The following is a 14,605-nucleotide window of genomic DNA, read 5'->3' as shown; positions in this document are numbered from 1 at the left end:
TTCTTATGGGTGCCTCCACCAAAGCTGATGTTCCCCTGCCAAAATGTGCCACTAGAGCATGGCTGAGCTGGAGATAGGAGAAAAAGATAGAGGTTACCAGCTGCATATAATTGACCTATAGCTCCAACCCCATGTCGAGATGAGAGAGAAGAAACCACTTACTGTGGCCAGTTCCTTAAACCGAACTGTGCTCCATGGTGGAATGCGTGGGTTTTTACCAACATAGCCCACCAGTTTATTGATAACTGTTCATATTTTCACAGCTTGTGAAAATAGCAGCGAGGGAGCACTAGAAGTAATATTGCCTGACAGTAAGGCTTGCAGCAGAATATGGTTACTATTAAATTGATGTACTAGTTCCCAATGTAGGTCATAATAATCAGGGTCTGAGACCCAGAACTTAAGAAGGACCAATTGAGAGGCGTTCCAGACTAGGGAGCACAAGGCCACCCGAGGATCTGGGCCTACACAATGAACTTATTTTGATTTTTGCCCTCCCCCAAACCAAGTAAGCCAGGTATTGATCAATGCTACAGAGGGTGGTTTAAAAATAGGGCACTGCTGAAAGACATACAGAAATTATGGTTGTATCACCATCTTAATTAAATTTATGCAGATACAGAAAGTGGTAGCTTCTGCCATGTATGGACCTTCGATCTAAGAAAAAAAACCAGGTGCTGCAAATTGAGTCTTATATAATATGAAGGAGCATTATTATCCAGATTTCGAGATATTTAAACTGGGAGGTTCGTTTTAATGGGAGAGTAGAAAAAGGCATTACAGGACGCTCCCAACCCAGCGGAATAACATTAGACTTTAGAGAAATACCTGAATGTGTCTACTTCTTGCACTAAAGAGACCATGACGATATCTTATTCTGCTAAAAACAGTAACATTTCATTGGCATAGAGAGCCTCCTTGTCCTCCCTGTGTGCTGTCTTGAGACCCTTTATAAAGCAGTTGCTCCTAATTAGACAGGCAAGAGATTCTATTGTAAATGCAACAAGTTTGGGGGCAGCAGGCACCCCTGTCTGGTTCCCCTACCAAAATATAATGGATGGGAGTTATAGCCATTTATACAGGCTACAGGAGAGGACTAGAGAAGTTTGACCCATTAACTAAATGTGGGACCCACCAAATCGGGACAGTACCTCTCACGATGAGTATAGGAGTCATTTTGTGACCAAATCATCCACTTAAGCCTTCAGAACAGCATTAATAACTGTTGAAACATTTAGCAAAAAGCCTATTGTTTACAAGGTCCAAATTTACATCATCCCAGAATGGGCAAACACTTTAAGGTCAATGGCCATTTTACCTGTGCTACATCATTTTTTATAAAAACTGCTCTGTATAGGAAAATCTCACAACCTAAAAAGGACAGAGGGCCTGATTCATTAAGAAACTTAAATAGATATACCTGCCTTATTTTGCATAGAACTGGACCATACACCAGTGAACACAGCAACATCCAACTCATCCTCGAATGCAATAGACTCTTACCACAGTCTACAATTTCACGGGTGGACCAGGGAGAGGACAGGGAGTATGCACATAGTTAATGTACAGTAAGGGCCTGCTAAGTTTGAGCGCATGCAGCAATGTCCAATTCAAGCCTTGGGCATCTCAAAGTTACGCGTTTTCTGTCATATCACTTGCAGCAGTAACAGGTCTGGTGTAAGTGCCAATTACTAGTGATAATGGTCATTTATGCATGCTAGAAACTCTAAACACTAGCCCACTAATATGGTAAATTTAAAGAGCTACCTATCCCTTTTCAGTTTATTCAAGCTAAACATTTGATTTCTCAATTGAAGATACAAATTATGTTCTAGAAATAGATTTACATCAGAAATGCGTATGAAGGTTACATTCAGGGCCCTTGGTGATGCCTATTTCTATATTCCTAGCTTGCTGATTTGATGTATAGCAGTCTGCCAGTGGCCAGATAGAGAATTATCCTCCATTCTACACCCAGCTGTCTCCTCTGTAGGGAGAGAAAAACTTTTGAACCTGTGTGGGGGCAAGGAGAGCAAGACCTCCCTCCACAGGTGGCAACAAGGGCCGGATTAAGGGAATGGAGGCCCCTGGGCTAAGGGGACCTCCATTCCCCCGTGACACCCCCCCCCTCCCCCCGGTGATCCGAGCTGAACCCCCCGGAACTTACCTCCTTCTCCGGCGCGCTGTACGCTCTTTACTGAGGAGATCTCGTGAGAGTGAGACTCACGAGATCTCCTCAGTAAGGAGACTACAGCGCGCCGCAGAAGGACCTCAGTGAAAGTGCTCAGCAGCACTGATCGCGCCGGGGGCGCCCCCGACCGATCAATACTGCTACTGAGCACTTTCCTGGATGCCATAGGCCCCTGGGCTGTAGCCCAGTTAGCCCTATGGTTAATCCGGCCCTGGTGGCAACAGATATATTCTTCATTATAAATGTCTCACTTGGGAATAATGTAGAAGATTTCAAAATCCTTAAACTGCATGTGGTTTAGAGAAGGGGGTTGGATAGAATGAAAGATTCTCACGGTGCTATATCTTTCTACAGACTTTTTTTTTTTTTTTTCTACTCATTTCACAATGACTGCCCTGCATTCATATATTTTGGTAGACTTTAATAAATATTGTGTAATGTAATTGTACAATGTTATCTCAGTGTATTGTACACTTTTTACTGGGGCAGTCTTCTGAAGAGGAGAATAGAGGAAGGACAAGGTGAGCCCATTGGATAATTCAAAACAAGCCAGGGAAAACTTTAACCTCTGAAGGAAAGTGCATTGTAAGCCTACAAGCCTGGCGTTTTTGTGTTTTCCTCCCTATGCATGTCTTCTTTTATTAGTGCAATGATGTAGATAGTGTCACTTTTATCATAATTAGATATATCACCAAGGGAGCAAACACATATTTCATGTGTTTGCAGCAAAATAACAATAACATTTTGCTGTTGTTTGAGACAGTTGTCTTCTTTTACTTCTTATAGGCACATCCTGACCCTTAGAATGTTACAGAGCACACCTTTATGTATAAATAATACTTGCATGCACTGAGATCTATCACCTGTAATTGTCTGATGGCAAACTAGCCCAGCGGCTGCCACAACACTTGTTGAAGGATGTTTTAACCAGTTTTAAGAATAAAAAGGTCACTATATTCCATATCTTATACTTAGTACTGAGATAACAAGGAAACTATTAGAGTTATAATCCAGTGCCCATTCAGATCAGGACAAATGTATATATTTTTATGAATCAACTCTACAGCCAACATACTTCACATTTTCCTTAACAAAAAGCACTTTCCCCAATACTGACGTAAAATTTCATGACGTCAGGTCCATAACTTACAGTACAACAGGACAGCACAACAAGGTGAATCTCCATTTTGGAATTTGTTTTGGGTAATGGAAATAAATGTATCAACTGCTGAGGGTCAATTATCAAATAAACTGAGGAAAGCAAGAACAGTCCATAAAGTCAATAGTTACTGTCTGGTTAAAAAAAAGCATATCAAGCACAACCTTTTCTAAATTCTGTTGTTGATCCATAATAAAACAAAACAAAAGGCTAAACTCAGCCGTTAGTAATTTAACTGTATTCCCTGGATCAATTATTACAATAATGTAATCTATTAATTACAGCCAGAGATACCCTTTCCCACTACATGTATTAGTCCATTTAATTAATCTGTCATCACCAACTCACTTGGTAGGGCATTTCACAGTCTTACTACCCTTACAATGAAGAACCCCTTCCTATTTTAAAACAATCATAGCAGGTGTAGCTTGACAGCTGCATAGTCCTGGGTATGAACATTTAGGTAGGCAAATCTTTTTGCTAACCTCTGGACGATCCACTGCAGAAGTTGTGTTTTCCTGGGAATTATAGATGCTGGATTCTAGATCTGGAACATTAACTAGGAAGAAAAAAATCATGGATCAGAAAAGAATGATTCCACAGCACTCAAATCACAGCCCCTCATTTAAAAGTGTGCACTCTGAATTTAACAGTCCTTTCCATAAGTAAAAGAATATAGTGACAGTAAATAACACTGAATACTGAAGAAATTTATTATTGCCCAAATGCACCAGTAATGTTTCGGTCCACACAGGAACATTATGCGTTTAAAATTGTTTGCTGTCTAAATGATTAGCTCCCAATTTTTCTTTCTATCTAATTTATTTTATTGTGTCCTATTATGATATAGCTCCAAAGTGATCTGCTTTTGGCCACTGCAACACAGTAGCTTACAATGCTTGTTTTAAACTCTTGCAACTATACTCACAGAAGTTGTAGGAATAAATGTATACAGCTGTGTTATGCCCTGATTTTATGGACTGAAGCAACTTCATGAGTCAGGGCTAGGGTTATACCTATAATGAGGCAGATGTCTCCAGTAGTAAGTTTCAGAAGACACCAAAATGTAGGGAAATAAATTAAGTAAAATGCACATCTTTTTGTAAAAAAAGATAAATAATTTATACCTTGATGGTAGATCTAAGACTAATAATGAATCACATTTTTGCTCTAGCAAACACTAATTGTGGGCAGCACGGTGGCTAAGTGGTAAGCACTTCTGCCTCACAGCACTGGGGTCATGAGTTCAATTCCCGACGATGGCCTTATCTGTGTGGAGTTTGTATGTTCTCCCTGTGTTTGCGTGGGTTTCCTCCAGGTGCTCCAGTTTCCTCCCAAATCTAAAAACACACTGGTAGGTTAATTGGCTGCTATCAAAATTGACCCTAGTCTCTCCCGCTCTGTCTGTGTCTGTGTGTGAGGGTGTGTCTATATTAGGGAATTTAGACTGTAAGCTCCAATGGGGCAGGGACTGATGTGAATGAGTTCTCTGTACAGCGCTGCGGAATCAGTGGCGCTATATATAAATAAATGATAATGATAAGCATTGTGTTAGTTTGTGTGCCATGTCAGTTGCCTCTCTCATGCAGTAGAATGACCAGGGTGTTTGCCTCTCTGTAGTAGCTCGGAAATGGGTCCTCTACCATGACCCAGTTACATGAAGCCACAGGCTGCTGTGAGCCAATCACACTGTGTGCTACAGCGCGGGGAGCAGGAGGGGTCGGTCTATGTTCCATACTGCTTCTGTTGAGCTGAGAGAACAAAGTGAGATTGGTTCACGGCAGCTCCTGGCTTCTTGCACCCCCACCCTACTTCTTACATGGGCTAACCATGTAATGAGCAATTTAAATTAACTTATTAATGACTAACTAAATTGTAGACTTGGGAGATATGCTCATTTCACCAGGAAAACCTTTTATATTTCATAGTTTACTGAATTGTATCTATTTTTTTTGTGGGGCTTTCATTCGGTATCATTAGGAAGTAAATGTTTTATTTTCTGGGCATAGTGAAAATAAGGTCAAATCAGAAAAATACACTTTTCATGATTCTTGCCGTAGTTATTTTATGCAATTAAAGATACCCCAGAAATGTACCACAAAATTGTTTTACCATTTTCTCCAGACAATACCACATATTTGTACTTTAATCACTGACAAAGTTAAAGGACTAGGATCACAAGTACATTTATTTTTAGTTTACATTGTTCTGTAACGTAAGATACAGATGGACACAACTCAAAATACAGATGTGGAAACATGGACACATCTTTGCTCATATGCCAACGGGGCATTTTTAAGCTTAACTTTAAATCACCTCTTACATCTACATCTGTTGTTACTCATTCTTTATATACAGTACATTCATATTGGAAGTAAGTTGTGCTGTTAAAATGTTACATACCTATGTTTTGATTCTCATATTCCAAAATTTTCTGCAGAAAATCCTCATCAAAGTTTCCAGATATTTCCTTCAGGTACATCAGATTGTCTTTACCCAGGATATCTTTTTTCTCCAACTCAGTAAAAATATCCAATAAACTCTGTAATATGTTGAGAACAATACATTTTTTGTATGCAAGTGTTTTACAGAATGTTGCAAAACAATGAAGGAAAATGTACACATTAATAGTGTCATAAAACCACGGTAATGTGTGCATAGCAATAACTACTTTAAATATTAAAAAACATCAGGTAACTCATTTTTTATTTCTTGCACCATGAAACGTTGCCTTTATAAATCACAGGTAGTCCTGAATACCACTATATACATACATTTTATAAATAAATGCTTACAGCTTGTAGTCTACAAATTAACATAAAGACCAGAGTTAAAGGAGAAGGCTCTCCAGTCCAATAAATATTATATATGTTTTCTCACAGTTAAAACGACTTTTATTATTAAGTTGAAATTTAAAATATTCACAAAACTACCTTCAGCAGGCCATAAGAAAGAGAAATATTGTTAAAAATTGTATAGAAAAGTGATGAAGACAGAAATTGTGTGTTAATAAAATATTTTTTACCAGACCCTTAGGTGGATCCGGCAGATGATGTCTGGAGAGATCCAACCTAAAAGTATTCCACTGTTATATATGTCATGATTTTTTCACGCTGTTGTTATATTTGTATCATTAAAGGCATCTTATCATACTCACTTTGCCCCACATATGCATATAATGAGGAAATGATTTTACCCCTTGAGGGAGATCCCAGGGCGATGGGTTGTGAGGTGCAACTGCCGAAAGGGGCAGGTCATGGCAAATTGCTTAATTATTGCCCTGCCCTGGCAACTCAAAGATGCAATTGCGGCCCAAAGAATTACAGGAATCCGGGAGACCTACCCAGAATTTTGGAGTCTCCCTGACATTCCAGGACAGTGGGTAATTATGATTAATAGTTTTGTTATTACCTTGTTACTGTGTAAGATTTATATAGATTGTAGGACAGGGCTAGGAAACCTGTGGTTTGAAAGCTGTTGTTGGTGTCAAGTTCCACCAGGTTTTGCAGCCATAGTGCCTTCTTGCGGTTCCAGCTGGAAAGTCACAGGTTGCCTAGAGCATATTATACATTCTTCCTATTATAAATTACTAAATTAGGTCATGCATCTGTGAGCGGGGAGGTTTATCCTCTTGGTATCCCCAACAATGTACTCTTTGCGCCCGGACAGACATTGTGACACCCAAACGCGTCAGAATTTCCACCTTCAATTTATCATATTCCTTGGCATCAGTAATGCTTAGATCATAGTATAATATATAACAACAGTTCCCGGCGCTAGTCTTAAATAGAAATGCAGAGACAGAAATGTAAAGGATAAATGGGTAAATTTATAAAAACAACACATGTATAAGCAATGATATTGCAAAAGCTGAATAAAAATAAGGTCTGCAGACACAATGAAAAATAAAAAATTATATGCATATAAAAAAACACAAAAATAAAAGAAAAAAATGTGTATATAAAAAGAAAATTGTAGGGCCTGAGAGTAAGTGTAACCACTTATTAGTATACACTATAGTCCTCCTGATAGAGAAAAAAAGCATGCTTAACCATACAAATGCTCTAATGGTCCACTGATCAATTTCTGCTGTCAAAGAAACTGTCCTTGGTAGCGCTGAAACGAATGTACACAAGCGCTCCTGCTACTCACTGCACCCTTTAGGTCAACGCGTTTCACCCGCGCTAGGCGTGCTTCCTCAGGACTAATGAAATGGCAGCATGTAAATATGGAAAATATATGTAGAAAAAACTGAAGGACCTGAGGTCCAAACAACCAATCTAGATGGACACAATCTGAACACATGTCCACACAAAGAAAACACTCCTTATGTACTGGAATGTTGGGGGAGGGGGGTTATTGAGGGCTTGATTGAAGAACTCTGATCACATGTGTCTGTTAAGCAGATATATTCATAGTAGAATGGCTGCAAAGCCAGTGATGGCTGCTTAGTTAGTGTGTATAGCTCTAAGTGTGTATAGATACAAGTGTGAAACAAAAAATGTAAACAGCATAATTCGGAGTTATACCGGAGTTAAACAGGAGAAGAACATTCTGCCTATTAACACAGCTTCACAAGGACAACTGTCAGTATTCACCTGAAACTCCATATTCTACCTTTGATGTTTTCAACTCACCCTGGCTACAAGCTACATGCAACATGAGGACTGTTTTGGACTCTGATCTCATTTTTCCTCTCATCTCATGAAAGTTTGTTTTATTTATCAGTTTGTTTTCAATGCAAAATCCACTCTGTTTAATCAGACTGCTGTACTACTTGCTCAACCACTCCCTACCCATGCTACAGTTATTTCAGTCCCCTATCTCATTCTATTTAAGCTTTGTCTCCCTTTACAAGTAGGAAGAAATTATACTGTCTTTCAACCAATCTCCTCTCTCATGAGTCTGCAAAATCTCAGCTACTCAATTACCTGCTCTTTTTTTTTTTTTTTTATAACTTTTTATTAGAAACATCTTTTCCCATAGAAAATGCATTCAATTACCTCCTCTTTATTACTCTCCATTCAACACTTCCACCCACTCCCCCACATGGCTCCCCACATCATTACTTACACTACATTTGCTGCAGCCTAGCTCTGCACTACTTATCTGATTACACTGGACATTGCAATTAGGCAATTCCTTTAATTCCTCATTTTTGCTATTTGACTCATAGTCCCAATGCTTGCCAAAATATTTTTCTTTATCTCTTTTCATGGCATTATCTTTAGGACTATATCATCCCTCACCCATCCTGCAACACACACCTCTGTCCACATTACCCCTTCATTACTTCACTCACCTCTAGTGAACACTCATGAACTCTTTTGCTATTTAAATTCAATAACTTTAACAGCCTCACCCTGCCTCCAGAAACTAAAGGGACACACATCTTACAATCATCTTTCCTACCTTTCTTCCTCCCTGCTTCTATTAGCTGGTGATATATCACATAATCCAGGTCCCCCTCACTTCTCCCACACACATATATCTAAACACTACAGAAATCTGGCAAACCTCAAACACATAACCTGTCTCCCCTCTCTTCCAAAGTTCTTTAAATGTGCCCTTTGAAATGCACGCTCTGTTTGTAACAAACTTACCTCCGTACATGATCTCTTCCTCTCATACAACCTCAACCTTCTAGCAATAACAGAAACATGGCTCACGCATTCAGACACTGCCTCACCTGCAGCCCTTTCACATGGTGGTCTCCATTTCACCCACACCCCCAGACCAGGAGGCAGACAAGGAGGGGGGGGTTGAACTACTTCTCTCCCCTCAGTGCACATTCACAGTTCTACCAAGTGTCCCATCACTCACATTCACATCTTTTGAAGTACATGCTGTTAAGATTTTTAACCCATTCTCTATGCGTGTTGCTGTCATCTATTGCCCCCCTGGTCCACACCAACAATTTCTTGAACACTTCTCTGCATGGCTCCCTCACTTCTTATCTACTGATATCCCCACCATCATCATGGGTGATTTCAACATCCCTATTTCTAATCCACGTTCCAATGGTGCTTCCAAACTACTCTCTCTAACCTCCTCACTTGACCTCTCCCAGTGGATTGAATCTGCTACTCATCAGGATGGCCACTGTCTTGATCTTGTTTTCTCTAGACTATGCTCAGTTTCTAATTTCCTTAACACTCCTTTCCCCCTCTAGGATCATCACCTTATTAGCTACGCGCTCACCCCCAGTTCTTTACCCTCCCTAGTGTCAAACTCTTCCAAGCCTCCTCGTACCCACAGGAATATCAACGCTATTGATTTTCAACAGTTTTCCACCTCTCTCCAACACCTCATCTCCCCAATTTCTACATTCTCCTCCCCTGATCGGGCAGTACCCCATTTTCATCAAACCCTAGCAACTGCCCTGGATCAAGTGGCTCCAGCGACACTACATACTTTGCGTAGAATTCGTTGCCAACCGTGGCACACTACAGTAACACGAACTCTACAAAAACTTTCTCGTAAGGCAGAACGTCACTGGCGTAAATCTTGTGCCTCTAATGATTTCATCACATATACTGATATCTACCACTCCTACAGAAATGCTCTGGACACTGCTAAACAAGCATACTACCGATCTCTCATCTATGCTCAGGCTTCTAACCCCATACGCCTCTTTAACACATTTAACTCTCTTCTGAATCCTCGCGCCCCAAATCCTCCAACTAACATCAGTGCACAGGATCTTGCTTCCTATTTCAAGGACAAAATTGATAAGATCAGGCTTGAAATGGTATCTCCCTTGACAAGCAATCTGCTCAATTCCTTTGTAGCACCCTCTGACACTCTCTCTTCATTTGATCCCACAAATGAAGAGGAAGTTTCTACTCTCTTCTCATCTTCCTACTCTACCTCCTGTCCTCTTGATCCCATTCCCTCACAAATGTCCCTGTCTCCTGTGCTCATTCCCCCTCTAACTAAAATCTGTAATCTATCTCTTTCTACTGGTATTTTTCCATCTATATTCAAGCATGCAGTGATTACTCCCATTTTAAAAAAACAGAATTCTGACCCTAACTCTCTCATAAATTACCGCCCCATCTCCCAGCTCCCATGCCCCTCCAAGCTTCTCGAGAGAATTGCCTACACACGCCTCACACACTTTCTTACAGCAAACAACCTATTGGATCCTCTTCAGTCAGGCTTTCGCTCTCAACACTCCACAGAGACTGCGCTGACCAAAGTTGTCAATGATTTGATCACAGCAAAATATAATAACCAATACTCTCTTCTAATTCTCCTGGATCTCTCTGCTGCATTTGACACTGTTGACCACTCTCTCCTCATACAAACGCTACAATCCCTAGGTCTTGAAGGCACTGTCCTATCCTGGTTCTCATCCTACCTATATAGCCGAAGAGTTCCTGCTTTTCTTCAATCGTTTTTGGAAGTACAAAATGGCTGGGACTGGGGCAAGCCGGCAAGATTGGAGGTATAAATATTAAGGAACTGGGGCAAGCCTGGAAGTTTGGATGAAGAAAGAAAACATCATTGGTGAGTATTTGGTTTTTTATTATTTTTATTAAATAGATGTGGTTAAAAAGAGGGTGGTTAGTGTATTTATTGTGGGGTTTTTATTTTTAATAAATGTTTGTGGTTTTTATGAGGGAGTTGTTGTTTTGTAAACTTTTTTTTTTGTGGAACTACAGGTCCCAGCAAGCCAGGGATGTCAGGGCATGTTGGCACTTGTGGTTCTCCAAGTGCCAACATGCCCTGGCTGCCGTGGGTATGCTGGTGCTTGTAGTTTTTAGGGCAACCTGGCTGGCTGGGACTTGTAGTTCCACAAAAAAAAATTGGTGTCAGTTTGTTTTTTTAACACTTTCTTGCCGTATTACCCTGCTACCCACAGTCCAGGGGTAGTAGGAAGAGCCCTAGTGCGATCAGCACTGGGCTGGTTCTTTCTAGGGGGGGGGGGCCCGCTCGTTTTTTTCGGCGGACCCCACTCCCTAGGGAATCCAGCCCAGCGCTGAACAGCCTAGGGTTGGTTAGTCATTATGGCAGGGGGACCCCTGCCGCGCGTCCCCCTGCTATAGTGCCACCAACCCTGGCTCGTTTGCCTAGTGCTGGTAAAGTGAAAATCGGGGGAACCCCACGCAAAATTTTTCCCCGATTTTCACGGGACGAGCACTAGTCAGGCAGCACTAGGGTTAAGCATAAATAGCAGGGGGACCCCACGCTTTTTTTTAAAAAAAACTTTTATCTATTCTTTAACTTTTTAACACTGCCAAGGCAGTGCAACAGTGATGTGTTCATACAACACGCTGCTATCAAGCAGCGTGTTGTATCTGGCGTGTTTAGAAGCAAACTCTCCTGAGTTTGCTAACTCGCAGCTTCATACATTGGAGACTTGTATAGCTGCAGTGGCAAACAGTGGTGAGTTTGATCTCTGGCGATTTTGACAGAAGCAGAACTCTGGCGATTTTGTATGAAAACTCAGCTTCATACATCGGTGAGTTTCAACTCTCCCGAGAAAATCGCTGGAGTTGCAAACTTGCACTTTGATACATTTACCCCCAGATGTGATTAGATGTGCCTATGTTCAAGAATCCATACTGTAAGCGCATTACCTACGGGGGACCCCTTCACATGGTTTATTGAGTTTTAACCCTTTCACACACTTGGAAGAGGGACCCTATTTATAGGACTATTTGCACTTTGTTGGGCAAAATATTGCCCTATGTATGTTTTTTATTTGTTACAGCATTTCATCCTGATGCTGGCATTTGTATTTGTGTGATCCATCCAGCGCCGTAAGTTGCATTTTATTACTATTTATGCTCCATTTCAGGAAACAGGTGGTTTTTCCTGTGTAACTTAGGCTGCTTTTTGGTTAATATATCAGCGCTCATTCCTGATATATTCTGTATATATAACACCCAGCATATGTCTCAAACTTTTTCTTTGTAGAGCAAAAGTTGTTTTTTTTTCTCTTTCAACTTCTGCTTAATAGTTTTGCAAACACATTTGCATGCTTCTTGTTGTTTCAACACAGAAACATCCACTTTACGCTGACCAAGATTCTCAATAAACTTTTCTCTTGAAAGTCTCTTGCTCTTTGCTTATGCACAGAATCAGGCCACACCCAACTTGTGCTTTGCAGAAACACACATTCCCTAGAATTCAGCAACTTATACTTGGGTTTTCTTCCCAGTCTTAATGAACCCACCTGCTATAGAGTAATTAAACTCAGTCCATGAAAACACTTGATTTCTTTGCCTTTAATCTGTGTCTTTGCATACACTTCTGTTTTTCCAACACAAATAGCCAGTTTTCACTGACAACCTTTAACTCCTCTCAAATCATCATATATGCAGCTAATCTGTTTGAACAGTATTTCACAGTAGGATTTATTACTCGCATCCACATGGTTCTCTGTTTCTCACTGTTGCTGTGCAAAACATTCCAATTTTTAGCTGTTTTTATCCACATGACAAGACATGCACGTATTTCTCCATGGTGTCTGTCCCTTTTAAACCATACTCACCAACTTGATGGCGCTATCTTCCGGGAACCTGCCCACTTCACTAGGAAGTGGGCAGAATTCGGTAGATTGCCATACTCTCCCGGGAGTACGGGAGACTCTCCCAAGATGCGGGAGTCTCCCGGACATACCGGGAGAGTTGGCAATCCCATCTGTCCAGAGCTGGTTTCTGCAAGTATCTCCAAAACTGCTGCTATCCTTGACATGCGCATATCTTTGCAAGCCAATTTTCCACCATATGTAGTATAATCAGGGGAATAGGTACTATCTCCTTGGTGAACAGCAGCAGTAAACCACACAAGTCCAGGGGGTTCAGGATAACAGCCACAGCCAGTTTATTCACCAGCTTGTAAACAAAACAAAATATAAACAAAATCCTAGCCGCCTGGCTACTAGCTAATACATTTTAGCAAGGCCCTCTCTATATTATTGCTCACCACAGCAGAGTGTCTCAGGAGGCAATTCACCTCCTCTCCAGGTCTGAGAGCATGGTTGCATATTCCAGCTGCCCTATCACAGGCACCTCACAGGTGCATCTCTTGATCAGTCTGTTTAAAATACAAATGACCGGAACCTGGTTCTTATGTACCTGCCATTGACCACTTGCCCAGAGCTTCTATCACTATATATATATATATATATATATATATATATATATATATATAGTGCACAAACACTCAGTAGCCACTCTATTTTATACACCTGTATGCCTCCTTATTAATGCACATATCTAATCATTCAGTTACGTGGCAAGCATTCAATGCTTAACAGCGTGCAGATGTGTAGGGCATGTCCTAGATCAACATTAAATTTCAGTGTACAAATAAGCCTGATTCATTAAGGAAAATGAAGCAAATATTTGCGTAAGTTTTCTTACTCAAGTTTTGTGGACAAAACTATGTTGCAATGCAAGCGGTGCAAATGAGTTTTTTATTATTTTGCACATAAGAAAAATACTGGCTGTTTTTTTCATGTAGTACATAAATACTTGATTTGTACATTGAAATTTAAAGTTTATCTAGGACATACCCTAGCCCAGTGGTTCCCAAACTTTTTCAGTTCGCGGCACCCTTAGAGTCTCCAAATTTTTTCAAGGCACCCCTCCAAAATAATTACTGAGCAGTCCTGTTTTAGAAGTAGTTGGGTCAAAAAATTGTAATAAGTATTTAGGTCACGACAGAAATACTTATTTAGTTGTATGCAAAAATGCCCCTCTGCATCCAGGCACACTGCCCCCTCTGCATCCAGACACTCTGCCCCCTCTGCATCCAGACACTCTGCCCCCTCTGCATCCAGGCACACTGCCCCCTCTGCATCCAGGCACACTGCCCCCTCTGCATCCAGGCACACTGCCCTCTCTCACGTTGCCCCCTCTGCCCTCTCTCACGCTGTCCCCCTCCTATGCCCTCTCTCACGCTGTCCCCCTCCTCTGCCGTCATTCTGTCCCCCTCCTCTGCCGTCATTCTGTCCCCCTCCTCTGCCGTCATTCTGTCCCCCTCCTCTGCCATCATTCTGTCCCCCTCCTCTGCCGTCATTCTGTCCCCCTCCTCTGCCCTCTCTCACGCTGTCCCCCTCCTCTGCTCTCTGTCCCCCTCCTCTGCTCTCTGTCCCCCTCCTCTGCTCTCTGTCCCCCTCCTCTGCCATCATTCTGTTCCCCCTCCTCTGCCGTCATTCTGTCCCCCTCCTCTGCCGTCATTCTGTCCCCCTCCTCTGCCGTCATTCTGTCCCCCTCTCCTGCCATCATTCTGTCCCCCTC

At 41.4% G+C, this 14,605-nt stretch overlaps 1 protein-coding gene across 1 annotated transcript in view; it reads right to left on the bottom strand.

Moving 5' to 3' along the window:
* The window catches only part of LOC142097891 (caspase-8-like), a 43,101-nt gene that overhangs the window by 19,890 nt on the left and 8,606 nt on the right, over positions 1-14,605 (bottom strand). The window contains exons 3-4 of the mRNA XM_075180127.1: positions 5,754-5,892; positions 3,836-3,909 (exon numbers count right to left, since the gene is read on the bottom strand). Of these exons, the coding sequence (XP_075036228.1) occupies positions 3,836-3,909; positions 5,754-5,892 (213 nt within the window). The remainder of the gene's footprint in view (positions 1-3,835; positions 3,910-5,753; positions 5,893-14,605) is intronic.

This window comes from Mixophyes fleayi, chromosome 7, assembly GCF_038048845.1.
Source record: "Mixophyes fleayi isolate aMixFle1 chromosome 7, aMixFle1.hap1, whole genome shotgun sequence".
Lineage (NCBI taxonomy): Eukaryota > Metazoa > Chordata > Amphibia > Anura > Limnodynastidae > Mixophyes > Mixophyes fleayi.
This window is presented reverse-complemented; position numbering and strand designations above follow the sequence as displayed.